We start from the raw sequence: 26,647 nt of genomic DNA, 5'->3' as shown, positions 1-26,647 counted from the left end.
TCCCACCAATCAAACTTTCCTTATGGACTTCAGAGATATCTTTCCCATGGACTTGGCTTATTATGATCATATCCGCCTTCATTTGAGCCCATCATTTCCCTCTTGCTTACACTTCATTGCTGAAAGCTATGGCAGCTGAAAAGGCGTTCGCGCCAGGAGACCAGCGCCGTAAAGAGTCTAACAACTCAACACTTTTACCCCTGCCGGTCCAAATTCCCCCTGCTCTGGTACCTACGAAGAAGCAGAGTGGTGTTCGAAAAGCACTCTCAATTTGCTTTTTATTCGTCTTGATTTACTGCCTTCATAATCTACCCAGCAGCCAAGTCAGGTCTGACAAACCAGCGGAGCGGTTAGGCCAAACAGCACACCATCCCCGGCATCCGCCCGTTGGAAAACGAGCAGAAGAAGCATTTCTGTACGGACATCAATTTCATTATTGCTATTCTATATACTTATTGATGCGTTTCTAGGAGTATTCCAAATAGCGCGGATGCCATTCAAGCGTCGAGGTTATTTGCCACAAAACCTCACATGGCTGGAACACCCGGCGACCTTGAGACTGCAAAAGACTTTTTAAAGCTTCTGCAGCGGGAGCTTGGGATATCGCCTCCTGAGGTCGAGCCCATTTTTTCAGCTGGCTCGTCGGAATCGCAGCATGCAACACGTTCCATCCCACAATCCCGAAAGCCTAGTGCCTGGATTGATACATACTATCCTGTCATGAATACCCCTTTGGATCGTAACCTTCAAATTGTTGATGCAAATGGGACTCTGGTTTTTGAAGCAAATTTGGTGGAGTTTTCTGACTCAACGGACCCAGAAGCAGGAAAATATTTTGATGATGTGCCTACCTTCCACGGTCTGAGCCGAGGAGGAGATGTCACAGGTAAACTTGTCGACGGAAATTATTGCACACAAGAGGTTGTCGGTTTTCAAAATCCTTGTTTTCATTTATTCTGATACTTCTGAAGGATTATCAAAATCTTTTAGCCAAAGGTAAGTTTCAAGAGGCATGTATCCAACTATTGGCACCTCAGCTGCTTATTCTAGACATCAATATCAACGGTACCATTGTTCTTTGCCGGTATGGTGGAATATTTCGGGGATTAAAGGTGTGTTTAAAACTGTTTGTTAACGTACGACCAACTTCAGATTGGTTCTTTAGGTCAAAGGGGGCCAAGGTTCGTCAAAGGTACATAACTTTCAGTCGGCACAAATTTGAATAAATTTGCATTTGAAGATCTGGGAGCGTCAGCGGTACTTATTTATTCAGATCCTCAAGATGATGGAACAGTCACTGTAGAAAATGGTTATCTTCCGTAAGTCATTGCTCTGGATAAATTTGTTAACGACAAATGATTTACTCATTTACAGGTATCCATATGGACCTGCAAGAAATCCCACATCCGTGCAACGGGGCAGCGTGCAATATCTTAGTGTTTATCCAGGGGATCCAACTACTCCCGGGTACCCGTCGTACGAAAACAGCACGCGAACTGAAGGATCAAACATTCCTCTGATCCCAAGTTTACCAATCTCCTGGGAAAATGCCGGCCTTTTGTTCAAGACTCTGACGAGCGGCGACGAATGGGAGGGTAAACATGTAAGGCTTGTAAATAATGGTATGTGATACTCTCGTCAAGTATCTCCCTCTCGGTACTATCCTTTCGCATAGTCGACACTCGAGTCATTCCTGTGTGGAACACAATGGGCGTTATCCCCGGTTTTATTAGGAATGAAGTTGTAGTTATTGGAAATCATCGAGATGGTATGTATCTACCTATTATTTCCACGAGAAGATGTAGTAACTCCTCTGGTACAATTTCTAGCTTGGGTGTGTTTCTTTTCACCATCAGCAAGAAATATGCATTTCTGACAACGCGTATAGGTCATGGGTGCTGCAGACCCCTCCAGTGGCACTGCGTCCATTCATGAAGTCGTTAGAGGTCTAGGACATCTTTTACGTCGTGGATGGAAACCATTGAGGACTATTGTCATTGCTAGTTGGGATGCAGAAGAGGTGAATACGATCCGAAGGCCATTTGGAACTTCAATTCATTAAATATACAGTATGGTCTTATTGGAAGCACTGAATGGGGAGAAGATTTTGGAGACTGGATTGACCAACATGTGGTTGCCTACTTGAACCTTGGTATGTTTGTCAACCGTCGTACTTATGAATGAATTAAATTTATCCTAATCGCAGACTCTTCTGTTTCTGGTTCGCGACTCGGGGCGTCTGGTTCTCCCCTACTTGCCCACTTCATCCGAGAAACTGCTCAACAGATTCCCCATCCCACTGATGAGGGCCGGACGTTATGGGATGCCAGACACGATTCTGGTACCCTGTTTGGCATATTAAACGGCACGTATGAAATTAAGCAAGAAGCCATTGCCATCCGAGAAATGGAGATTGCTGCAGCAGATTATGTTGGAGTATCACCCTTGGGGTCCGGTAGTGATTACACAGTGTTTTTACAAAGAAGTGGCGTAAGTCCGTTTTTCTTTATGCCAAATTATGATTAAGCGGGATATATTACTAGATACCGAGCACCAATGGCGGTTTCAGCTCTACACTTCACGATCCAGTCTACCATTATCACTCAGTTTTTGATTCTGAAAGGTGGCAAGAATTGTATGCTGACCCTGGGTTCCACCGCCACGTACGTTACCTCAACAACGCTGGGACATTGGTGCTGATAAAGGTTACTCCAGGTTGCAGTTGCTAAACATCTCGGCCTACAAACTTTGCGATTAGCAACGTCTGCCCTCCTTCCGTTTAATACGACCCATTATGCTTTCGAGCTGGAGTCTTACCTTGATAGGTGAGAATACCTCCCCTTTGAATTTCCTTGCTGACCAAGAATTCTTAGAGTGGAAAGCATTGCCTCTCAGGCATCTATTGATGTTAATTTGGACCCGTTGAGGAGCTCTATAAGGAACCTCCAGAAATCCAGCATTGCCCTTGACAAGGAAAGGACGAAAGTGCAAAAAGAACTCCAAAAATTGGCCAAGAAATGGAGAAAACGTCACTCGAAAATGCGACGCACTATACGAAAGTTCGTATGTAAAATCAAAAAGATATTCAAACGCGAGTGTTTCTGTAGTCATCAGTTCGCCAATCCGGAGCAATCACGCCACACAGAGTTGGCTGAAGATGATGCAGCACTTGTCGGCATGATGCTGCATGAAGGGATCGGAGGGGCTCATTACGTTGCTGAGAGCTTGCAGGCACTCAATCTTCATCACAAACCCCCTTTGGAGCGGCTGAGAAAGCTTGGTAGGCGTATACAGATCGTGAACAAGAAAGCATCCTCGTTTGAACGTGGCTTCATCTCCAAGGATGGTATTAAAGACAGAGAATGGTACAAACATTTAGCGGTTGCTCCTGGAAAATGGCTCGGTTTGTCTTTTACTAAACGACACCTATGGTATACGACTCATACATTTTTTCACTAGGTTACGGTGCCACCACCTTTCCAGGTCTGACAGAGGCCATCACATTCGAGAAAAATGCGACATTGGCCCAAAGTGAAGCTGACCGTCTCCAAGAACTCATTGATAGAATCGTGGATAAGGTCGCAATATGATTCGATAAGTAACAGTAGGAGATGGTTTTGATGGTTTTTGATCTATCAAGTCTCTGCCTGGTTTCTGAGACATATGTATCACTTAAAGTACTACTGTTTCCTACATTTTTGGGGAGCTTGCTCCCCTTTGTACTGTTAGGGACCAAATGCTTAAGCCATCAGTGTTTTGATACTCACCCCGTGCGTGCGAACTTACAAGACCCGCCGACGTTTGTGTGCTGGCAAAGCAAATTAATCGTTCTTCATTGCTTGCGTATTGTATACTCAGCATTGGTTTGGGGTAGTCGCACTGTGTGTTAACAATCAACGCTGGTGGACAAGTGATGTTAAGCGTTTGCTCGCTTAAACCCTGGAGCGTACGGAAAAACACAATGAGACATATGCTATTCTGGCCATAACGACCGCTGGCAGGTTGAATTAGCTTTTCTGACTTTCTTCATCCTTTCAATCTGCAGTCTCATTCTCTGCACGAAGCGTGTCTCTTCAAAAACCTTTGTCATGTCAACGACAGAGGATTTGAACATACTCGGTTTGAAGGCGCTTCGTGTAATTGCAGTTGTTATTCCGCTCTCTCTCGTCATATTCACCCACGGACGCGAACTGACACCTCTCTATGGCTCTGGCCCAACTTCTTATCTCCTCGACAAGATAGCGTTCGGAGCAGTACTAGCATCCGCAATCCATCCCATTCGTGTATCATTGAAACGCAATCTCCTTTACACGGCGCTAACTCTCACTCTCGCCCCTAATGCAACCTACTGGGTGGCCGTGTGGACGTCTAGAAATAAGGATCCAGTGCTGGGCCCAGCAATAACCCATGCAACCGTTTTAGGGCCCCTAGCATTCCTGTTGACTACATTTATAGTTGAGATGGACCAGGACACTGAAGTGCGTAAGCTTCGCCTTCTCCTTCTGATTATTTCAGTTAACAAGCTCGACAGGTCAAGAGTACCTCAGTCTCACAAAGACCAGAGCTCATCATAAGGCTACTTCGAGCCAGTATTACCCACCTCATCTCTTCTGCATTGGCCAAAAGGCTATGGTCTTCTACTGCATTTTTCTACAGGATATCAGACAACCAAATAGTGAGTCCATTTTGCTTTGTTAAGTTGTCGTGTACATTGAAGTTGAAAACGATGATGAACCAAAAGTACCTTACTCTGGCAGGCTTAGCTTTTAATTTATCGATCATTTCATTCCAGGACAACACACAATTTAACACCACAAAGAACGCCTCAAAGAAGAATAGAAATGGCAAGAAGAATGCACATGCCACGGCATTCGGCAACTCGCAAATGAATGCTGCATTGTTGGTTGCCTTCAATGCTCTCTGGTGGATGATCTATCCATTGTTTGGAAACCCCATCTTGCCACATCCACTCTCAAAAACCTACGTCCATCCAACATATCCCCTTAATATATTATCTGCCGAACAGTCTGTCACCGGACTTATTACAGTGGGCCAGTGGCTACCTCCGCCTGATTACAAGGGCGAAAACGACCAACAACTGCACTCAGCTCGATACATTCGCGCTGATCACTCCATTTTGGGAGGAGTATGGACCCATGATAAAGTTCAAGTCCTGGATGATGAACCACCGCTTACGGATTCGTTTGGTGTCCCTTTAGGCGACTCTATTTACAGTACATTTGTGTTACAAGAAGCGGTTCGCCTTGTGAATAGTACAGCCACGGCAGGGAAATGGAATAATGCACTTATTATGTGAGCACCGGCCAATCACTCAGAGGGTCTTGAACTAACACTCTAAAATTGCAGTGGGTTAGGTGCAGGAATTTCTGGGACTGCATTCATGCGCCATGGTATCTCAACCACAATTGTGGAAATCGACCCTGCAGTATACAAAGCTGCTCGAACATATTTTGGCCTTCCTGATCCTGGGACAGGGAAAGTCTTCCTCGAAGATGCGAGGAAGTGGACAGCCAAGAAAAGAGCCAGCATAGAATCAGGCAATAAAGAAACGCTCTATGACATTGTCGTCCATGACTGTTTTTCAGGTGGTGGCGTTCCTGAGCACATCTTTACATTCCAATTCTGGAATGACCTGAAGACCGTGATGCAACCTGAAGGAGTATTGGTGGTTGTGCGTAAATTTTTGAGTTATTTCTAATACCTGGCTAACTGTAAATCTAGAATTTTGCAGGAAGTGTTGGGTCAATGTCATCTCGTTTAGTCATAAACACTCTTGAAAGAAACTTTGGACAATCATGTCGGGCATTTCACGATTTGTTCGAAGACCTGACGCCAGAAAAATACGACACCGAATTTATTAATGTGGTCAGTTATCTGATCAATTTCCCAGTCTTAAATGGCATTGATCTACTCTCCTCTATTTAGGTGATATTCTGCACTCGCAGTCCATCTCCTCTAACGTTCAGGAAAACAAGGAGATCTGATTGGTTAGGATCACCCCTGCGTCGCCATATCTTGCAATCATTAGAAAACAGGGAGGTTAACCTCACTTCAATTCGAAGTCCCCCTGGTGATATGAGATATATATTGACTGACCATCAAAACCCCTTGGGAGCGTTGCAAAAAAAGCAAGCGAATCATCATTGGAAGGGTAAGTGTTCTTGATTTGTTTGTTTCGCTACTGCACATTGATCCACCTTTTAGTGATGCGCGATGTCTTGCCTAATGTTCACTGGGAGACCTATTAGATTTTATTTTATTTACCTTGTAATACCCTCCTCTAGCCTCTGCAGTGATATACAAGTTGTAAAGATTACCTTTGAGACACAATGACATACCCGATTAGGCAATGGTGGCCCTTTTAGTACACGCGAGGTCGATAAATAGTTCAAGTTGACCAGAACCGAAATTAAGGGGTCTGGATGTCAGAACATCTTCGTCTCACATCTCCTGCATCCTCTTCCCCAAGCAGACCGCCTGCAGTATCCAGACCAGACTGGCCGTGGGTTACTCGCAGCTACTCACACAGAAGCCCTCACAATTCTGCGCATCCAATACTCGGACCAAATTTACAAAGCGCTTGGGATCCACGTACACCCTATTCTTCCACCAGCTCTCAAAGTGGTTACACAGGCAACCCACAAGGTAGAAGTAGCGCTACCCCTAAGCCCTCTGCTATGGGATTAGGGGAATCAACAAGGCAATGGACATTCACGGTATTGCTTTTCTTGGCTACGAAGTTGTTGTTGAGGATTGATGTTATTTCTCTTTTACCAACAGGGATTTGAATGGGCTATTCGAGACATTCACAAACTACGTGACTTTGTCGAAGGAATAACATCAGCTCCTCTTGAAGGAGGACCCCACCTTCTTTCAGCAGACCTTGGGGACTTTGAGATCTTAAAGCAATCGCCAGTTCTTGGCGACCATAAATTCAAGCTTGAAATAGGTAGTCTCAATTCAGCTTGGGTGCTCAATGGACTCATTTCCTGACGTTATATACATTCTAGTACCTACTGAAGCTTCACCTGAAGGCTCTGCGTCTTCCATTCCAACTTTGTGCATGTACATCACTTCCCTAATGCTTGATTTGACACAAGGCGACTATGAAACCTATGCTTCCATGATGGCCGCTATCAAATGTCAAGAGGATCGGGTCGGAGAACGAGGTGCGCGCCCCGAATGGGTTTGGGAGTTTTGGCAAAACGATTGGGTTTTTCGTAGAGAAAGCGAAGTGTGGGGTGAGTCAACTGTGCAAACAGTCACACTGTAAATCTAAGTCTTATTTCTTTGCTACAGAATGTCCATTGCCGTCGTTAAGTTCATTACTTCAGAATCCTCGGATCCGGGAAACAGATTCCTTTGTCATTGTCGTCCAAATACACTCTCCTTCTGGCCCCTCAATTCCTCAGCAACCATCCATTTATTACATACCCCGCGACCTGTTAGACGGTCTGGAGGCGTCTTTAGATAACCCAAGTAATGCCATTATTGATATATTATCATATATTTTATTGATCAAGTCTAAAGATACAGGAGATGTTCGGTTCATATGTTTAGAGAAGTACACGGGAAGTGGGGATTCACCTAGTCTCAATTCTCCTCAATCTGGAACATCAACAACATCGAGCTCTAGTTCCCCTTTCGGATTCCATTCAGCTGCAAGAAAACGCATTATCTATGCTCATTCAGACATTTTGATACGTCGTGCAGAATACTTCGCTACAATGCTGTCGTCATCATTCTCCGAAAACTCAATAGGAACAACTGGCGAAAGGAAAGTTTACACAATTGTCGTTGAAGAAGCGGAGTTCGAGACAATGTACTGGCTTCTTAAGTACTGCTATGCAAATTGGCTTCTCTTCAAAGAAAATGATGACCCCAGAATTGCAGTGGAAGGAGTTGGGGCAGGCTGGAGTGCGAGGTGGTTAAGTGGCACTCAGGATGAATGGGATTGGAAAAGGTTCCATCGTAGAGCACGACCCAGCATTGATAGTGCAAGCGACAATAAAAGCTCAACTAGTGGTGACAGTTTACCAGTCAGCTCTTCCATCAGCAGATCGACAAGTCGAAAGTCGGACACATACCATCCCAACTCTGTTTCTATCACCAACGTGATATCTTCTCAGGTTTCCGCGAATTCCAGCAGAACAAATCCTACTAAATCAAATCCGGTCTCCAGCAATACTTCACGCCCTCTCAATACTTCTACACCTAGGAAACCTGTGGCCACTTCTGGGACAAATCATCTCAGTATAAATGCTAGTGGACGCTCATCTACTCTTTCGGGGTCAAAGCCATTGACGATTTCTCCTTCAAGTAATTTTTCATCAACAAATCAGTATTCAACATCTCCTCGATCTAGCAGGAAGCCTGGTGTCATATCAACCAGTCCTGACCCACATCCGCATCCAACTCCTGCACCTAGACCTGCATCAGCATTGTCTATCTATCAAATTGCGCATCGGTATTCAATGCCCAATCTGGCGACTCTTGCACTGGAGCACATTATGTCCACTATATCTCCTGAATCTAGCTTCGCACTCCTTCTTGCAACATCCCTTTGGGATGAGTTACATAGCATAATAGAGGTACGTCTCTGGTACTTCAATGGAACAATGTTTTATTCAAGTTGATTTTCAGGATTTCGTTGTAGAAAGGTGGGACGAGGTATCAGCTTCGCTGGAATTTGAACAATGCTGCAAAGAGGTTGCAGCTGGAGAGTGAGTACAGAATAACAAACATATCTACTATCACACTCTCTCAATAAGTATCCGAGCAGATGGGGTCCAGATGGCGGGAAAACCCTGATGTCTGTATTCAGACGACTTCGCTCTCCTTCTCTGCCTTAAGTCCCAGGAGCAGTTAATCTTGACTTCTGTATTCATGTGTGTACCTAAATAACTCTCCTGTAGCTGTATAATTTGTATCATGGCACTGTATTATCATTAAATAAATGCGGACATTGTGAACGGTAGCGCTATTCGTTATAACATCGAAGTCATTCGTATTGACTCTCAGCACGCTTGATCTTCTAGGTCCCAGATTCCATAAACACCCCAAAATCCCTGGAGGTGAGTTGAGTTTTATCACGCGTTCGATGAATTAAGGGCCGCTTACAAGATGCTCACAGAACGTGGGTTTTAATATTTCTGATCCATCTATTACGACAGGAGCCGTGCTACAAATCGCTTTCCAATCTTCGCCTTTTGCAACATCGTGAAGTCGTGAAGAAAATCGCTGTTCAATAATAGAAACTTTAGCCACTTAAAGCGGCGTGGATAAGTAGCAACTTACTCGGAGTCCAGATCCTTTCTTGGTGCATCCCTGGACAATCCGAAAGAAGACAATCAGGAAATGTCCAGAGCTTCAAACCTTACAGACCTTGTTTATAATCTTCCCCCACCGAGCTAAACATCGATCTTCTTGAAAATTGACAACCCAATGTCCCGTTACCTTTCCCAACGGCCACTGCGGATTGATTATGGTGTTGTGTTTGGTATTTGCAACCAAAAAGATGCTTTACCTTTCGTTCGCAGCGAGCTGCCTGCGGAATTAAAACACCATGTATTTTTATTGGCGTCTCCATGCAGGTTGCCTCCCAGTTGGCAAAAAAAGGCAAATTTTCCAAGTTGGCCGTGTATTCCCTTGCTCCGAACCCCATGCACCTTTCATCCGGTTGAGGATCACCCCAATGTATGTCCGCGGATCTCTCGTGTTTGCGAGGTGCGTTGTTCCTAGAAATATTCTCGTCGCTGTATTTTTCCTCCTTATGAACCGTCTGCTGTTTGTTATTTCCACCTCGATCTTCGTCATCTGTTGGCAATTTCAATTCAGGGATCATTTTCCAATCCGAACTTCTTGATGGATTAGAATGGGACATCGCCGCCTGTGGAGACCGTGATGTTGTCATGCACAGAGTAACTGCGGCAAAGAGAAGAAAAACGGAGACCACAACGATAACTGCTCGAGATAATTCTTTGTCTTCTACAAACTTCACGGAGATCAACTTCGACTTGTCGTTGGCGTAGCTATTACCAGAACATTGTGACTCAAACTTCCAGGTACAGTGGACCCACAAACCTTGTGGCATAGTTCGGAACGTGATAGGTTCGACTGCCTGACCTTTTCGTTCGTGGAATGTGCGACATGAGACAGGAGCTCTAAGCTGCGGTCGGAGGAATATCACCAACCCGTTGTCTTTGGAGTGACTGGTATTTGGACCGTGAAAGTTATAAGTGGGCGGAGAGCTATCGGACATTGCGTCAGGTTTATGTGAAGGACAAATTGTGAGAACGGGGGGTGCCTCTGCAAGTTGGCCAATGATTGTTTAGGATGCATAATATAAAATTGGGCTAGAGGTCGGATTTTCAGGGGTTTAAATATTCGGTGCAGGCGTTTTTAAGTCGCGCGCAAACCGCACTGTAAATTTCATTGTGCTGTTCACGTTCGCTGGGTCAGAAATGGTGAAAAAGGTGGAGGCGAAGGCCTTGATCTGATGACAGGCTAAAGCATGCTCAAATGTCAGGGAACGTGTAACTTGAGAGAGTGAAGACCCTAATCAGGAACTACACATGGTTCTAGTCTTATCGCCCGCGTACCTTCGGCATAACCATGTTAGTTCGAGCTTCCTTGTCTTTTTGCCATCATGCTTGCCTGCAGATTAAATGTCCTTGTGCGCACTGCCCTCTCGAAGCGCCAGTTTTCTTACAGTGCTCCACGATTAAATCCTGAGTTCCGGATACCTATAATCGACTTTGCGAAAATCCGAAATTCGTCCTCGCCTCAGGAAAAGAAGGGAACGGCGGAAGAGATTGTATCTGCCTTCAAGGAAAGCGGGTTTGTGTATCTTACAAACCATGGTATAACTCCATGTAAGCCGCGACATTTTTCAGACCGTCCATGTCATTCAAAAGCGCTCATTAACATAGCTGAGGTTGAAAGTACATTCCGGAGAGTAGGTGACAACAATCTTGTCTTCATTGGTTCATTGTCTCATATTTCATATTCTCCCAACAACCAAAGAGCGCTCAGTTTTTTGAATTACCATCCGATGTCAAGGTGCGTTGATTAATGCTCGGACACATAAACTTCTTTCAATGATATGTTTAGAAAAATCTTTCATGGGAGGATCCTCGCTCCAATCGTGGATACGTAGCGATCGGACGTGAACGTGTCACCCAGTCTGCAAACCGTGAAGAAATAGCTGCTCTTCGGGAGAAAGCTCCGGATTTTAAAGAAAGTATGGAGATTGGGAGAGACTGGGACTCAGAATGGAAGAATCAATGGCCGGCAGAACACTTGGCTCCTGGATTCAAGCAACATATGCTAGACTTCTATGAGGTATGTCCGTATTGCATGTTTGAGCCTTCCGGATATTAACCCGACTACTGTTGCAAGACGTGCCATGAGTTACACGTCCATATTATGCGTTCGATTGCGCTTGGGCTGGGACTGAAGGAGCATTTCTTCGATGATAAGATCGACGAAAAATGCCATAATTTGAGGTTGTTGTCGTATCCCCCTATCAAGACAAACCTTTTGAAAGAGGAAGGACAAGCAAGGGCTGGTGCTCACAGTGGTCGGTACTTCCTATTGCTCCATTTCCCCCCAGCCTAAACTAGTCTTCTCAGACTACGGTACATTGACTTTACTGTTCCAAGACTCAGTCGGGGGACTCGAGGTGCAGAACCCACTGACAGGTCAATTTCATCCTGCCGTACCTGTCGTAAGTTCGGTCTTATTTTTTCGATGTCATTCACTTCTCAATGCTGCTCGTAGCCTGGAACAATCGTGGTAAATGTTGGGGATCTTTTGGCGCGCTGGAGTAATGACGTCCTCAGATCTACGTTGCATCGCGTTGTGGCACCTGCTGCACAGAAGATCAACGAAATTGAAAGCGAGACGCCCAAACGCCAGTCCATTGCCTTTTTCTGCAATCCAAACTTCTCTGCTGAAGTTGCTTGCCTGCCGAACTGCGGAGATGTGCCCAAATACCCACCTGTCAATGCAGGAGACTACATTGTCGGGCGTCTTGCGGTAACATACTCATGAACATACCTTTCTGCAACATTATCTATCAGTTGCAAATTTAATTTGCAGTATTATTATACCAGGACACTTGTAAGCTGTCCATTGTGTATTTATCTGGAATCTCCTTCGATTAGGGACATTTATCATCGTATTTCAAAAACCCATCAGTATCGGACCCCCCATCTGCGTTGAATTGAAATATTCGTTTTATCTTCTGCAATCCACTGCGTAGAATTCCACTCCAGCGGGCCTTATTATAACCCCAGGAGATCAGATGACAAGACTTGGTCTGTTTTCCAGAAGCTAGTCGGATGGACGTTAAAATGTTAAGCTGTTGTCCTCGCGGAATGACCAAGAGCAAAGCCGTTAGAAATCTCACATGCATAAACCAGCTCGAATTCGACGAAAACTCATCCGACGTTCGACTTCACCATCGCCTCAAGGACTTTTGTTAAGAAGAAAGCTGGAGATTGTGCCTGTGTATCTTTTTTCCGACGACAAGTGTTGGAAGGTAATCGAAGTGACTGTTACCAAGGGAGTATTGTCTGCGTACCGTTGTGTATATACAGGTCGAGGAGTTCAGAATTTTATTTCTTTGAATCTTCAAGGAACATGCCTTTTGCTCCGACTTTTGCTTTGGCTTTGGCTTTAAAGGAAATGATTGTGAGCTTTTAACATTGAGAAATGAATAGCCAGGCTTCCAGAAACAAAACAGTATCAATTGGCAGACCATTACTGCAGAATGTGGTGGTTTAAAGCAGTCTTGGAGTTTGTATGATTCTGAATTTAAGAGGGCTGACGATAAAAAGTTAACGTGTGTGGGTAATTAAATTAAACAACATGGATGGACGACAAGAAAAGAATAAATCGACAATAGGAAATAAATCTATCCATAAATGTGATAAAAGAAAACAAGTAAACAAGAACGAAACAAAATGGCCAACAAGTTTATTTCTTGCTACGGAACAGTCCTATTGAGTGTTGGCCACCGCATGACACGGCTGCAGCAAACCATGCGCCACCGTCTTTGCGCACAACAATCTGGGGTGTTTTTACTTCTTCCTCATCCCCTAGACCTAATTCGCCTTGAACCCCTTGTCCCCAGGAGTAAAGTGCTCCTCCTCTTGTCACAGCCGAGTTGTTATGAGATCCGCATGATATCTGAACAACTGGATCGTCAGAGTCTGGGAAAGGAACCAACACAGGTTCCGAAACGAAGTCAGGGTCAACCTGATCTTTGAACGCTGGGTCATCAGCGGGAAGTCCAAGTTGACCAGAGCTTGAACGACCACATGCATAGACCTTTCCTGATTGCAGTAGGAATAGAGTATGGTGTGTACCTCCGGCGATTTGAATCACAACATCATCACCAAGCGTCTCTTTGCTCAGTTTCTGAATTTTCTTGGGCAGCTGTACGACAGAATCCTCTGAAGAAGCATAGCCCGTTCCAGTCTGGCCCATGCTGTTCAGTCCCCAGGCCCAGACATCGCCTTTGTCGTCAACAGCAAACGAATGGAAGGCACCTGCGCCGACTACAGTGGCCTTCCGAAGTCGTGTACCAAGAGTGACCTTCTCCGGCACTGTACCATGAATTTTACGGCGTTCCAAAACCTTTCTTCCTAGTTGAGACTGCTCTCCAGCGCCCCAAGAATAGATATGTCCGTGCGTCGTTAGCACAAGCAGGTGGTTATTCCCTGCGGCAATTGAGGAGACCTTCTCAGCATCACCTGGTTTATGGCTGAGTTCCAGAATGGGCACAGGTTTGAATTGATGCTTAAGTCCGTTGGAGAAACCGAGAGAGCCTTCGTTGACCTATAATAGTTAAAATCAGTATGTAGGATAATGGAAACTCTTAAAAATGCTCACTCGGAATGAGCCCCACACTCTTAATTCGCCTTTGTCGCTGACGGCGGCACAAATACTATCACCAGAAGCAGCCGTAACGGCACGGAAGCCCTCATCGACCAGCGATTGCAAAGGATGAGGGACGGCGGTGAGATCGTCAACACTTAAGAAAGAACCGGGATTTTTTGGGTCTGGGACATCTTGGGTGATTCGGCCAAGCGCGGCGTCATCGTTCACGCCGCATGTCCAAATCTAGTTATGGGTAACAATGTAAGGAATGGAATTGCAATTTAGAAAAAATATACTCACTGTGCCCCTCTCGTCGATGAAGATAGTATGCAAACCACCGGCCACGACAGATTCGATCCCAGCGTTGTCATCGCCAAACGCACCATCTTCCATCTGTTCCGTTGCCCAAACATTTTTCTTGGGTTTGGCAAACTCACCGAGTGCATCAGCACCCATTCCAAACTGCCCAAAATTGCCTGCACCCCAGGCAAAGGGAACTAAACCAGGTCGCTGCTTTTGAGGAGGTGAAGGCAGCTGATTGAAATATGGCTTTACTTGAACATGCGGCGTTGGCTGTGTTTCGCGGACGGGTGAAAGTTTGGTTTTTGCTGCCTTTTTGGTGGCAGGTTCTGCTGGGACTTTTGCGACAGAAGTTTTTGAGCGCGGTTTGCGTGTGGAAGCAGGTTTTACCGGAGGATCATTCTCCGATTTCTCGGTTTCCGATTTAGAGCGCTTTAATGGTGCAGTTTCGATTCGCTCTGGGGAAGCTGCGCGTTTCTTGGAAACACCATTGACCTGGGATTTTGGCGCAGTTGGTTCCAAAGCAACTTTTGAAGCAGGCTTCGCTGAAGGCGCCCTGGAGGAACGTCGGGGAGCCATTAACCGGATATCTTTGTCTGAATTTGTATCGCAGAGTGTGGTGATGGTGGTATAGAGAAGTGAAGGAAGGGCTGTGGACGGAGGTCGTTGGCACCCAACTTAATAATATTTCCTTGGGCCATCGGAACCGATGGGCCACCAACAGCCAAAATAGCACGTGACTGACGCGTTCTTTGGGTTTATTTGGCCATTCCCAATCTACGCTGGGTGGATACTACTATTACAAACGAGACACTGCGTTGCAGGCAAACCATATATCAGTCAAGTCTGACTGAGGAAGAATGCAATATTCGTCCTAGGAGGATACCAAATTGTTGTTGAAGAAGGTCGCATAGTAGCGTAGTAGGTCTTTGCGCCCGGCCCGCAATACCCGCTCAGGTTCTTGGGCCCAGCAGCTTCAGGTGAGCTCTGAAGTGATAATGCTTTCTCAACCACCGGCGACCGTTAGGTCATTGTTTGCAAAAGTCTCCAGAGTGTGTTCATTTTACAATTCCTTTCGTCGATCCAACAACCAGTTAATGTGTATTTTAAACCCAAAGAGCTTTATTCACAATAATACTATGATCAAACCATACGACCTCAATCATGCAGCAGACGAGTGAGCCAAGTACTTTTACGACCAAATTATCAATAACATTGTGCCACTCTTGAAGGATACCAGTAATCAACCCAGCTACAGGTGAAGGATTGGCAAAGTACGCGCCGACCCTCTTGACGGCCTCAGAATGTCCTCTGATAATATCAAATAAATCAGTGTTGTATCCTCGTCTTCAAAACTAGTGGAAGACACCATAAATACAGCCCAGAAAGCCTATACCTCTGGTGTCTGGTCCAAGGCATCACCTTTGTCACGTTCAAAGGTTTTATCCAAACTTGCGAGACTTCTAGAGGCCAAGATCCCGGAACTTGCTCTTTTGGAAACAGCTCAAACGGGCAGGACAATTCGTGAAATGAATGCACAACTTGGACGACTGCCTGAATGGCTGTGAGTTCAATGTTTTTACTTAGATATTTTCCAATCTCAATCGGAAATTAGTGATTATTTTGCTGCTGTGCTACGGACACATCAAGCTTTCGTGGCCCCTACGCAAGGGAAGCTCCTCAACTATGTAGAAAGGGTCCCGCTTGGCGTCGTTGCACAGATTACAGTGGGCGCTTTTAAATTTTGTGTTTATCGTCTATTGAATACACCTCCATCCGCAGCCATTTAACCATCCATTATTGATTGCCATCAAAAAGATCGCCCCCGCTCTGGCAGCTGGCAATAGTGTTATCGTAAAACCTTCAGAGGTAGTTAATTTACCTGCCTTTACCTGTTATCAAGTCTTCACTGCTATTCCTAGCTTGCCCCTCTTACAGTTTACAAATTTGTGGAAATGGCACAAGAGGCTGGAGGTAAGATTGTGATCCTGTTCTTTCGACGTGAAATACCTATATTTTACTAGTACCCCCTGGTGTACTCTCTGTACTACCTGGTGGACATCAAACTGGACAAGATATAGTTCGCAATCCGCTGATACGCAAAGTGGACATAACTGTGCGCTTCTTTCGTCTCATCAATTCAAACAAATCTCATTACCAACTTCTAGGCTGGCACATCAACGGGTCGACAATTGGGAAGCATAGTAGGCGCAAATCTTTCTAGGTATACTGCAGAACTAGGAGGAAAGGTAAATTGTGCTACTTGATTCATCCCGAACTAACACACAGCAACCATTTAAATAATGGGCATTTAGGCCCCAATAATTGTCTTTGAAGACGCGGACTTGGTTAGTGCAGTCAATGGAGTGGCATTTGCATCTTTTGTTGCGTCTGGCCAGACATGTGTGTCTGGTACCAGAATTTTGCTCCACAGCACAATCTACGAAGAATTCATGGATAAGTTCCTTACCAAAGTCAACTTCATCAGAAATGGCATGGGTAATCGTACGTGTTTTCATCGGTTATAATTTAATAGATAACCAAGTTTCAACGATGACATATTAGCTTCTAATCCTGCATCTACCATGGGTACTGTCATATCTACCAAGCATCTGGAACGAATTGACGCCATGGTCAAACGTGCACCCGCAAATGCTAAGATCCTCACAGGCGGAGAACCGTTAGGGAACCACGCATCAACATTGGACGGATTCGATTTCTCAAAGGGCAGTTTCTATCCTCCGACAGTTATCACCGGAGTGAGCATTGAAGATGAGTTATGGCAGGAGGAAGTTTTCGGCCCTGTGGTCGTTGTCAAAACATTCGAGGTCAGTAGAAGCTGTCATATGGTAGCATATTGCGGTAGTGACATGAAAAAAATCGATAGAACGAGGCCGATGGCATTGCATTGGCGAATGCTAGCAAGTATGGGCTCGGTGCAGGGATATGGACTCTGGATATTTCAAGAGCGCACCGCGTGGCCGCTGCGATCGAATCTGGACTGTGCTGGGTCAATACACACCATCGAAACGATCCTAGTTCCCCTTGGTACGCTTTTCACTAAAATGTAGATAAATATTGATAAGCTAATGAGCAATCGAACAATGAAAGGGGCGGAATGAAGGAAAGCGGAATTGGAAGGGAAAATGGTCTAGAGGCTTTTGAAGCATGTGAGTAAATGTTTCGACCTCTATTGAGGTGGTATCTCAGTGGCTTGTAACCCTAGATACCCAAAGCAAATCGACGATCGTGAACATTGCTTCCGTGGAGGAAACCAGAAAAAATGACGACTGGTTTGGCAGTAATGACGGATCGGCGAGAAGATACGGTTGAATCGCGCCCTTGGAACATACTTTAGAACGCTTCCATGCCCAAGACTAGCACTCCATTTCAATTAATATCTACACATACCAATGCCCAGGAAACATCATATTAATACAAACACATATAAAACCGTGGTATCGGCTTAACCAGTCTGTTTCACGGCTTCCGGTCTCGGTGTCTAGAAGCAGAGCAAAGAATGAGTTGAAAAAAGTCTGGTCATATTAAATGAGTAGTACCCACCTCTCCTACTTCCACAGGGGGTTCGTCTATGAAATCTGGCACCTTATTCAGGTCAGCGAGGTATGAAGGACCTTCTTCTTCCTCTTCCAGCGCCAAAGCGTCCAACTCTGGAAAATCACCTATGAGTGGGACTATCAATCACAGTGTTGCAAAGGAACCATACCAGCTTCTAGATCGGCCTCGTCAATTTCGTCTGGTACAGCATATGAGCGACCGAGCGTCTCCTGAATCTCGTTTGCCTGTTCAAGCAGATCTTCCATATCGTAGTGCATATTCTGACGCCAAAAAATCGAGATTCACTTCCTTGCGAACGTGCAATCGGCCAAACCAAAAAAGTGACGCACCTCAATCTTGTCGACGTCGATCTTTCCATATTGCTTGCGCATCTCCTTGTTCGCAATTTGCATGGCGTCAACTGTGGCCATGGTATTGCGCAAATTTTCAGTAGCGAGTGCTGCGCTCTCCATATTGAATGTCTGTTGCGTTAGCTGCGCGATCTGCGCTTCGTACATCCTCTTCTGCTTCAGTGTGCGTAGAGCGCGTTGTTGTATCGCATCCTAAGTAAAGCCTCTAGATGTGGCTCGAAATTCATATAACGATTCCACAGACCTTTCCAGGACCGTTGCGCAGCTTTGACATCTGCTCCTTGTATCGCGCGAGTTCACCATCCAATTTGCGGATTTTCACTTCAATCGTAGACATACGCGCATCCGTCTATATAAAATAACAAGTTCATTCTTGTATATTCATACCAGAAGAGTCCTTTGCGATTGCCTACCGAGTTGATTGCATCTTGTAGGGTTGGTTTGGGTTTCTTACTAGCCGATGTTCCAAAAAGCCTGTTCATCGTGAGATGCCAAAGATAAGCAGATGCACTCAAGCAGAAAGAATTATAGGATTATCGTCGAGATCGGTCTCTGGCAACCTCGGATAGTGATAAGTCGAGGACAAGTAACGATTGCTGGGTTTGCCTCTGCATGTCACTGACTCACTGGTCAGAGCATGATCATTGCATGATCCCTTAATTGGAACCAACGGGCCGGGCTCTCCACTATCTTGACGCCCGTTTTGGGGTGTCTTCAGCACATTGCGATATTTGTATTTGTAGAAGAACATTACTAGATCGCCATAATAACGAACTGTATGCCATGTTTTGTATAGTTTATGACTTACCGTTTGAATAGAAGTAGATACAAGGCTGATGGAGATGATACATAAAAATACATAAACATTACAACACAGTGACCTGGTGAAATCTTGGAGAGCGAGCTTATGATAACGACAAGAATCCACGGATCGCGCCTCCCACGTTCAATGTATCGATCCTTATATATACGATTAGATTTAAATCTTGGTCAAGTGTCACAGGAACTTACAAGAATGTATCATGACCCCATACACCTCCCAGTTCGTAATAGCTCACGTTTTCGTTGCCTCCCATGCGCAGCGCATCCGCGACTTCGCGCTGTTGCTCTACGGTGAACAAGATATCACTTTGTACACCGAGAACCAGGGTCGGTATGTGGGCAAGGGGTGCCATACCAGCCGCAAGGGCAGGCAGATATGGTGGTGGGTTGACAGGTGGCGGATGGGACTTGGAATGGGATGTTTTGTGGGGCACAGAAGATGAAGTGTGCATTTTCTTGCGGAACGGGGAAGTATTCGACTTGATATTCAGCGCCTGAAGAGCGGGCAGCGTCATGTCAAATAAGTCCATGGCTTTTGAGATGTAGATGAGAGAATTCGCGTCATATTTGAGGCAGAAAGATTCGCCTTGGTGATCGAGGTAGGTTTCGATAAGGAAATCGGGACACAATGCTGGTGGCCTTTGGATGCTGGGATGTGATTGATCAGGCAATGAAGGACTTTCATTGGACCGGAGTTGACGCCCAAAGCGAAGGTCCCACTCAGGACCTGAACGATAAGTGATTGTAGCTATTTCTGTGATGAAAATTGGTAAGAGAAATTTGAGAAGGAGTGACCGGGTGGAAACATACGACGAGCAAGTTTCATGCCGGTGTGAGGTGGCAGGCCATCGTAGTAGAATCCGTTGTTCCAGTTGGGGTCAGCCATAAGAACTAAGGGAGAATTTTGAATGAGAAAAATGGCGAAAGAGAAGGCGGAATACACACCAGCTCGTTGTGCAAATCGCATAGCTACAGCTGAAGGACTGCTCCTTGCTGTACCGCTGATACTCACAATTTTTCCAACACGTTCTGGGTGCAACCAACCAGCAGCCAAACTCTGCATAGCACCCATAGAGCAACCGACGCTAGCATAAAGCTTATTGATGCCCAGATGATCGAGCAAGTGAAATTGGGCATTGACCATGTCAAAGATGGAGACCAAAGGAAAACGAGTTGCCCATGGCTTTCCAGTTGCTTCCTCGAGAGACGAAGGGCCAGAAGAGCCATAACACCCACCGATGACATTGGTGCATATCACGAAGAACTGATTCGTATCGATGGCTTTTCCGGGGCCAATGAATTTCTCCCACCAACCTGGGGCGGGATTTGCAGGTGTAGAGGCAGCATGCGAGGAAGCAGAGAGGCCGGTATGGAGAAGAATGACATTGTCTTTGGAGGGTGAAAGGGAGCCCCATGTTTCATACGCAATGTCAAAAGCTGGGAGGGGGGTAGTCGAGTAAGAGAGCTGAAGGGGATGGGGATGATGGTAAGTGTGATACGTGGTTGGATTTGGACGAGCATATGGAGGCTCTGGGCCTGTTTCTGCATCCTGCTGGATGGCTGGTGGTGCAGGCTTAGACCTGCGCGCTTTGAGACGAGATTCACGGGCAGCATGGGCGTCAACGCAAGGGAAATTAGGCTGATTGGGTGCAGGTGGAGGACATGCAGGCGATGGAGACGAGAGGGAGCGACAGCCGATGCGGGCCAAGTGCTGGCTGCGTCTGAGCAGTCGAACGAGGGCCATGACAAACCAGAGGCTTTCTCCCAAGCCAATGAATATATCTTGTAACCCTAACCCTAATCTAGGGTATGCTTTGTCATTGTCAATGTCATCACGTGCATTTGGCCTTCCCACTGATTGCATAAAGAGCACCCCGGATGCGTCATTTACCCCGCATCCCCATGCTATCCGACATTGACGACAAGTTCTTTCCCCCTCCTTCTCACAGAGGCTCTCCTCCAAATCTCCTCGCCCCTCGCACCTGGCCTGGCGTCTCTCCAGCATCTACAGCCGCTCTCCAGGCTATTCTCACAGACAACCACAAGAAATGGCACATATTCTTCAATGACCGTGGCTTTCACAAGTCTGTCTTATCCCTTTCCCATGCTATCCAGACATTCAATTCTCCCCTGTTCGTAGCCATACAGCCCACGCAGCTCTCACCCTATGGTCTCTCGGGGCCCATGAGACCATCCTCCAAAAGTCGTATCAAGTAAATGCCCAGGAGCAGCGCCCCGCCTTCACTTCTCCGAACGCTGTTTCCAAGAAAGACTGGAAGGACTATCTTGGTGATGAGAGGTGTTCATGCCAACCCTTCATGCGCATCGCGTTCTAATAATCTCAAGGTACTATCAAGCTTACCTTGAATTCTTCAAGGGCGAGCTCCAGACCAAGAGCATCAGCGTCATGCTGGAGGAATACATCTTCTCGACAGCCGCAAACTTCGTCCCAGGAGCCAACAAACAACCAGAAATGCTAAACCGGTTCATGGAGGGTCTTCTTCATCCTCTCATCCACACAGGGTTTGGTGTCGAGTTTGCTCTGCCTGGTACATTCGCAGAAGGTAACAGTATTGTAGAGAAGACAGGCTGGTGGCTAAATGGGCTCCATAGGCCTTGCACAAGCAGCCGTTCACGGCGCATCCTCTACAAAGGTAATTCCTGAAACATGGTTTAACCAATATGAAAGCCTTTCGTCGCGATTTGCAAACGCTGTTGGTTTTGGGGACAAGAGCACCAAAAAACCAGTTCATGCCTTTACAGTCCTCGCTCGAATTCTCGCAGACCCTATCTTTGTTCCCACCAAAGTCGCAGAGATGTATGGATTTTACAAGACTACAGTTGAACTGCTGGGAGATTCCATCAAGAAATATGTCGACGAATGGACCCTTGAGGGCGATTTGGAGAAAAGCCTCGAACAATTGATTTGGGTTAACACGCTGATATATGGTGTGGGCGGATCTGAGGAACCAACCTTCAACGCAGACTTTTTCCAGTATGTATATACTTTTCCGAGTGACAGTATGAGTCGCTGATCACCAGGTAATATAGTATGCACCTAGTCACATCTTCAGTGTTTCTTTCCAGCATATTTTCGCACCTCAAGCCAAGTTCCCAAGTGCTGCTTTTGCGAAGCTACTTTGCTGTCTCTCTGGGATGGTACATTGGCCGCGGACGTCCGGCTCTTGATATCGCGGGATTCTTCAAGAACCCGGACACGGTCCATCCTAAAGCACCTGGACCTGAGCCAACTCCGCACAAAGACACGTACCCATCGGCAACGTCGCCTCATGCCATCACACCGGACCCATGGCTGGCCATTCTGCAGTCAGCCGCGACATACCCGGACGATCACCTGCCCAAGTTACAGAGAGCACTCAGTGAACATGCGTCGCATTTTGGGAGTGTGAGAGCGGGCACGTTTGCGGGAACGGAACTGAAGGATGCAGAGCTCATCGATGGCAGTCTATTTATCAGAACTGCGGGGTTAACTGCGAACAGAATGGGATGGGTACGGGAAGGCGAGGCACCGTTGGAAGGCTCCTGGGATCGACGTGGGTTTTTCAAAGTACTTTCGAGTAAACTGTGATTTGTATGATTATTGGAATAAAAATACTCGGAAAAACAGGAGTTGATGATGATGGCAGTTGATGGCGTCGTCTGGGAGTCACGCCGAGGTAAATATTGTGATCTTTGGAGGTTGAAATGCTTGTCTGCACTTTGGACCATATTTTTTGAAAAAGTAGATTGGCTTATGAGCGGAACCCATGCATGCAGTCCTCTTGTTCACCCAGCACACCAGGGTCTGACCTTAGAGCTGAATCACCGTCGGGAGAAAACAGTCCTGGGCTGCTTTCCAAGTTGCACCACTCTCGCCAATCCTCTACATCGACGTCAGCCTCTTTGAACAAACGCTACTCCTTCACCCGCCGAAGCCTCAGGTTGATTCCAGATGTGCGTTCTTCTTCTTCTACATCTTATTATATCAACTACGAACCTTGTGCCTAACACGTGTGTTCCGTCCTCCACATAGTTCGCCACCTTGATTCGTTCTCACAGATCCTCTGCCCGTAAACCCCCCGCTATCGAGGTCAATTCTTCTCCATCTACATGTCTCTCTGCAGGTTGTTCAATAATACCCACCAGACATCAGATATAACGAGCAGTGCTTTCTTTTCGGGTTATGCCGACCAACCTCAATTGGTACAACCTCCACCTTTAACCGACGACAAAGTCATGTCCGCGATTCAGACGAAACACCAAGACGAACGTCCTTCACGGAAACTCAAATCAGAGAATAGAGTCTGTGAATCTTCTTGTCTGCGTTGTTTACTGACTCTGATAATTCTACACAGCTCTACGACTTCCTCACAAGGTCACGATCACGCTCACGATCAAAGAACGAACCCCCGTCGGTTCGACAATCTACGATGCCTGACAATCCCTCAAAGTCAAGGACTAGCAGACGGACACAACTTGACACCGCTGCCGACTCACCAGGCTCTAAACCTCCTTCTCGGATTCAATCACGCCCTCTCTCTTCAACAACTACTGCTACGAACACTACTGTAACGCCCGGAACGCCCAAACCTAAGAACCAGCAGCAGCAGCAGCACCAACCGCGACCTTCAACAGGCGCCGTTCTACCTCCGAAATCTACTTTTGGGGGGACACCCCCACGACCTACAACACCTAAGCTGTCGGGTGCCCGTCAGAAACTTCAGGATTTCTTTAGTATCCCACTAGGCCGGAAATCCTCGCGATCGAGGTCAAGGTCTCGCCCCAGCAGCCCGCGCGCTTCTTTGGATATACCCCCATTACCCACTTCTGGTATCGACGATGACCCGACTCCGCGCCCTAGAAAGTCATATATCCCACAACCTCGACCGTCGCAAACCCCATCCCCTACTCCCGGTCCGAAAGTCCTCCGTGTTACAAACGCAACTACCACTTCTTCTTCCACCGGGTCTACAGCTGCGTCCATCAAAATCACCAAGCTCTTCTCAAGTACGTATCGCAACACTATAGTTGTTCTCTTCATTTACACCCGTCTTCAAACAGGTAACACCCCCGAGCCAGCTTTACCCAAAAGGCCAACAACTTCTGGTGGCCCTCCTATCTTGCCTCCTTTACCATCTTTTGTATCTGCGCCTATTAAACGGGTTACCTCATTGCATCGCCGAAGTAGCGTGAAGGATCCAACAGAGCCTCCAACCCAATCTGGCCTTGCACCGCCGAAGATAATAACTCATACTCCTCCAAGTCCCGCCAGAGACCCTGGTGGCAACTCATCCAAAGGCATTAATGGCAATGCCAGTGGGAGCGGAACCCATCCTCCACTGACAGCAGCGCGGCAGGGATACCACGCCACAAAGGGTTCTCTTGACTCTGGTTATCGGTATCGCGGAGCTACGATGGGCGTAGTTAATGAAGAAGCCAATTCTGCGCAGCTTTCATCCGCGGGTCATTATAAAGGTAAACACCGTGAGGGCGCAATATCTGCTGGGGTTCATGATTCTACTCTCTCCCAAATTCCCACACCACGGACTGGACTCAAGATGAGCAAAACAACGCGCGCTACAAAGCACGGAAGCTTTGACTTTGAGCGGCCTGGATGGGGCACGACGGCAATTCAACGCACTGGAAGTAATGGTACCACGGCAACTGCGAATAGTACATGGAGTAAGAATTCAGAATCGGCGAATATAGAGAAGGAAAGAGAAAGTACATATGGGCCAGGCTTGGCTGGGGTCGGTACTTTGCAGAGAGAGGTGTCAATGAAAAGAGCACAAGAGAGGGAAGAAATGTTGAAATTGAAGGAGAAAAGAAGGCAGGTTCACGGTACACCTCTAGAGAAGGAAAAGGAGCGGGCGAGAGAAAAACATAGGGACAGAGAAAGACCACCTACAGCATCGCAGCGGACAACGCCAGGATCAACGCCGTCTGGATCTGAACATCTTCACGGTTCATCGTCTGCAGCAACCGGCAAGACATCAAGTATGAGCAAAGCTACAGGGAGACGCGGCTTGCTTTACGGCGGTACAGAAAGAAAGACCGCCAGCGGTTCAGGGGTCACACGGCTTATTGGATTGATGCCTTCCCAACATGGGCCTTTTTCTTTCGAGCCACCTGTTCCATCACCCACAAGAAGTACTGGGACGGCGAGCACAGGAACTGCCCATGAAGTCATCCTCTCAAATTCATGGACGAACAAAGCGGAAAAGGAGCGAGAAAGGGTGCGAGATGAGAAGGAACGGTTGACGACGAGGAAAACTACCAATGGCCTATCCAAGAGAATCGGAGACCGCGCCCCCGTTCCAGTTCCCACCGTGCCTGCGCACTTATCCAACGGCAATGCCGGTCATCGCTCTGGGACGAAGGGTCGCTCATTAGATCTAGGCCTTGGGCTTTCTTGGGCGCCCAACAAGGTGCGCGAGGAAGCATTGCTCCCTTCCTCTGGTTTTTTTTCGAGATCACTAAGTGGTTCATCGGGAGGACATCGTAACATCTCACGTACTGCTTCTGGGTCTACAACAGCTACCGGTCGCTCCGCTACTGTCACCATGGATCGCAGCGCAAGTGGTAACGGTAATGGGAGATATAGGGATGAGGGCGTGGATGCAATCACTGACGTCGAGAGGTCGAAATTGGGCAAAGAAGTCGCCGAGATGTTTAAAACTGCCCTTCATCCCGAGGACTACAGGCTGTTCAGAACTTGTGAGGGCTTTAACTAGGTTCTTGTTGAATTCTTGCTGACCTTTATCTGTAACTTCCGTCAGATGTGCATCAGTTCGACGCACATGAAATCCCATTCGATGGCCCTATGGGTATAGTATCACTTGTAGAAAATCTTTTGGTGTCGGCCCCCCATCTAGGAGAGGATGGCAAACGACGACTGTTAGACAAGTTCGTGAGGATCATCCTACAACAAGCGTAATCGACGTATCCGCTTTTCAGTCCCCGCGGATTGGATTTTATTTGCTGGTAGTGATCACTCCACTTGCACCCCTTTTCGTTTTGTTGCTTGCCTTGCTCCTCTGTTGTTATTCGTTCTTTTCTGCTTCCCGCCATTCACTGCCCCTTGTTCTCACTTTGGTCGTGCAGCCACACATTATCCATATTTCGCCTGACAAGCCTTCAACCAACATCTAACATCGCCATATTCATATCTAATTTATTCATACAGCCTAGCTGTTGCTTAATTTTTCTGTTTCTTCTTGGTCGTCTTTTTCTGGAAGATAATTATAGACTATGTAGTTCTCCGTTTCTTTTCAGTTTCGTTTCGTTGCATGTTTTGTATGAGTTCTGATTTCCCAAAATTTTGTAGGAGGGTTCTTTTCATGTCATTTTACGATGCTCCATCATCATCATATTTGTATCCGTTTTGTCGGTTTTCCAGCACTTAATTTTTTCATCTATTGTCTCTAATTACTATCGCATGTCATTACTACCGACCACAACGCATTCCCTACGCTCCTCTTTCATTCCTCACAAATTTTAAGCTTGATCATGTAGGAACAACAGATAGAAAAAAATGTATGCTTCACCTTGGAGATTGATCCTATAATTGATAACAGTAATTCAGCATTGAAAGGAGACGCTATCTACAAATCCACGAAATATAAACGAGGTTGATTATACATAAATGGTACATAAGAAATTCCATTTCCGAAAATCCGAGGCAACTA

The 26,647-nt window shown here is 46.4% G+C and overlaps 10 protein-coding genes across 10 annotated transcripts; 7 read left to right on the top strand and 3 right to left on the bottom strand.

The window, feature by feature from the left end:
• Positions 1-128: 128 nt before the first annotated feature.
• JR316_0004886 (putative glutamate carboxypeptidase) lies at positions 129-3,590 on the top strand (the record flags this gene model as incomplete). Its single annotated transcript, XM_047890650.1, has 15 exons — positions 129-415; positions 471-921; positions 972-996; positions 1,051-1,112; positions 1,166-1,181; positions 1,241-1,319; positions 1,375-1,622; positions 1,676-1,836; positions 1,889-2,020; positions 2,071-2,152; positions 2,207-2,490; positions 2,544-2,663; positions 2,716-2,825; positions 2,874-3,403; positions 3,460-3,590. 15 exons carry the CDS (start codon positions 129-131, stop codon positions 3,588-3,590), a joined length of 2,718 nt encoding a protein of 905 aa, XP_047750411.1.
• A 498-nt stretch (positions 3,591-4,088) lies between these two features.
• On the top strand, positions 4,089-6,269 carry JR316_0004885 (uncharacterized protein; the record flags this gene model as incomplete). Its single annotated transcript, XM_047890649.1, has 7 exons — positions 4,089-4,478; positions 4,532-4,675; positions 4,742-5,313; positions 5,368-5,692; positions 5,743-5,886; positions 5,947-6,172; positions 6,226-6,269. The coding sequence occupies 7 exons, from the start codon at positions 4,089-4,091 to the stop codon at positions 6,267-6,269; spliced, it is 1,845 nt and encodes a 614-aa protein (XP_047750410.1).
• Positions 6,270-6,443: 174 nt separating this feature from the next.
• On the top strand, positions 6,444-8,873 carry JR316_0004884 (uncharacterized protein; the record flags this gene model as incomplete). Its single annotated transcript, XM_047890648.1, has 7 exons — positions 6,444-6,737; positions 6,802-6,970; positions 7,032-7,262; positions 7,321-7,500; positions 7,552-8,612; positions 8,665-8,744; positions 8,804-8,873. 7 exons carry the CDS (start codon positions 6,444-6,446, stop codon positions 8,871-8,873), a joined length of 2,085 nt encoding a protein of 694 aa, XP_047750409.1.
• Positions 8,874-10,669: 1,796 nt separating this feature from the next.
• On the top strand, positions 10,670-12,075 carry JR316_0004883 (2-oxoglutarate-Fe(II) type oxidoreductase ppzD; the record flags this gene model as incomplete). Its single annotated transcript, XM_047890647.1, has 7 exons — positions 10,670-10,895; positions 10,953-10,978; positions 11,047-11,082; positions 11,134-11,364; positions 11,422-11,602; positions 11,646-11,749; positions 11,803-12,075. The coding sequence occupies 7 exons, from the start codon at positions 10,670-10,672 to the stop codon at positions 12,073-12,075; spliced, it is 1,077 nt and encodes a 358-aa protein (XP_047750408.1).
• Positions 12,076-13,002: 927 nt separating this feature from the next.
• On the bottom strand, positions 13,003-14,787 carry JR316_0004882 (Protein pim1; the record flags this gene model as incomplete). Its single annotated transcript, XM_047890646.1, has 3 exons — positions 13,003-13,866; positions 13,921-14,151; positions 14,209-14,787. The coding sequence occupies 3 exons, from the start codon at positions 14,785-14,787 to the stop codon at positions 13,003-13,005; spliced, it is 1,674 nt and encodes a 557-aa protein (XP_047750407.1).
• A 560-nt stretch (positions 14,788-15,347) lies between these two features.
• On the top strand, positions 15,348-17,541 carry JR316_0004881 (NAD/NADP-dependent betaine aldehyde dehydrogenase; the record flags this gene model as incomplete). The annotated part of the gene is made up of 13 exons (XM_047890645.1): positions 15,348-15,385; positions 15,441-15,482; positions 15,542-15,772; positions 15,824-15,935; positions 15,991-16,077; positions 16,131-16,182; positions 16,233-16,324; positions 16,377-16,457; positions 16,524-16,713; positions 16,774-17,036; positions 17,096-17,256; positions 17,320-17,378; positions 17,435-17,541. The coding sequence occupies 13 exons, from the start codon at positions 15,348-15,350 to the stop codon at positions 17,539-17,541; spliced, it is 1,515 nt and encodes a 504-aa protein (XP_047750406.1).
• A 133-nt stretch (positions 17,542-17,674) lies between these two features.
• Positions 17,675-18,619, bottom strand: JR316_0004880 (Vacuolar protein sorting-associated protein 60.2; the record flags this gene model as incomplete). Its single annotated transcript, XM_047890644.1, has 6 exons — positions 17,675-17,710; positions 17,773-17,879; positions 17,936-18,047; positions 18,117-18,329; positions 18,382-18,486; positions 18,551-18,619. 6 exons carry the CDS (start codon positions 18,617-18,619, stop codon positions 17,675-17,677), a joined length of 642 nt encoding a protein of 213 aa, XP_047750405.1.
• A 423-nt stretch (positions 18,620-19,042) lies between these two features.
• JR316_0004879 (Serine O-succinyltransferase) lies at positions 19,043-20,703 on the bottom strand (the record flags this gene model as incomplete). Its single annotated transcript, XM_047890643.1, has 4 exons — positions 19,043-19,097; positions 19,149-19,713; positions 19,770-19,850; positions 19,905-20,703. 4 exons carry the CDS (start codon positions 20,701-20,703, stop codon positions 19,043-19,045), a joined length of 1,500 nt encoding a protein of 499 aa, XP_047750404.1.
• A 158-nt stretch (positions 20,704-20,861) lies between these two features.
• Positions 20,862-22,548, top strand: JR316_0004878 (Baeyer-Villiger oxidase ptaJ; the record flags this gene model as incomplete). The annotated part of the gene is made up of 5 exons (XM_047890642.1): positions 20,862-21,043; positions 21,100-21,258; positions 21,306-21,523; positions 21,573-21,954; positions 22,011-22,548. The coding sequence occupies 5 exons, from the start codon at positions 20,862-20,864 to the stop codon at positions 22,546-22,548; spliced, it is 1,479 nt and encodes a 492-aa protein (XP_047750403.1).
• Positions 22,549-23,069: 521 nt separating this feature from the next.
• JR316_0004877 (uncharacterized protein) lies at positions 23,070-26,161 on the top strand (the record flags this gene model as incomplete). The annotated part of the gene is made up of 5 exons (XM_047890641.1): positions 23,070-23,261; positions 23,315-23,966; positions 24,021-25,676; positions 25,739-25,865; positions 26,146-26,161. 5 exons carry the CDS (start codon positions 23,070-23,072, stop codon positions 26,159-26,161), a joined length of 2,643 nt encoding a protein of 880 aa, XP_047750402.1.
• Positions 26,162-26,647: the final 486 nt, after the last annotated feature.

Source organism: Psilocybe cubensis, chromosome 4 (genome assembly GCF_017499595.1).
Source record: "Psilocybe cubensis strain MGC-MH-2018 chromosome 4, whole genome shotgun sequence".
Taxonomy (NCBI): domain Eukaryota; kingdom Fungi; phylum Basidiomycota; class Agaricomycetes; order Agaricales; family Agrocybaceae; genus Psilocybe; species Psilocybe cubensis.
This window is presented reverse-complemented; position numbering and strand designations above follow the sequence as displayed.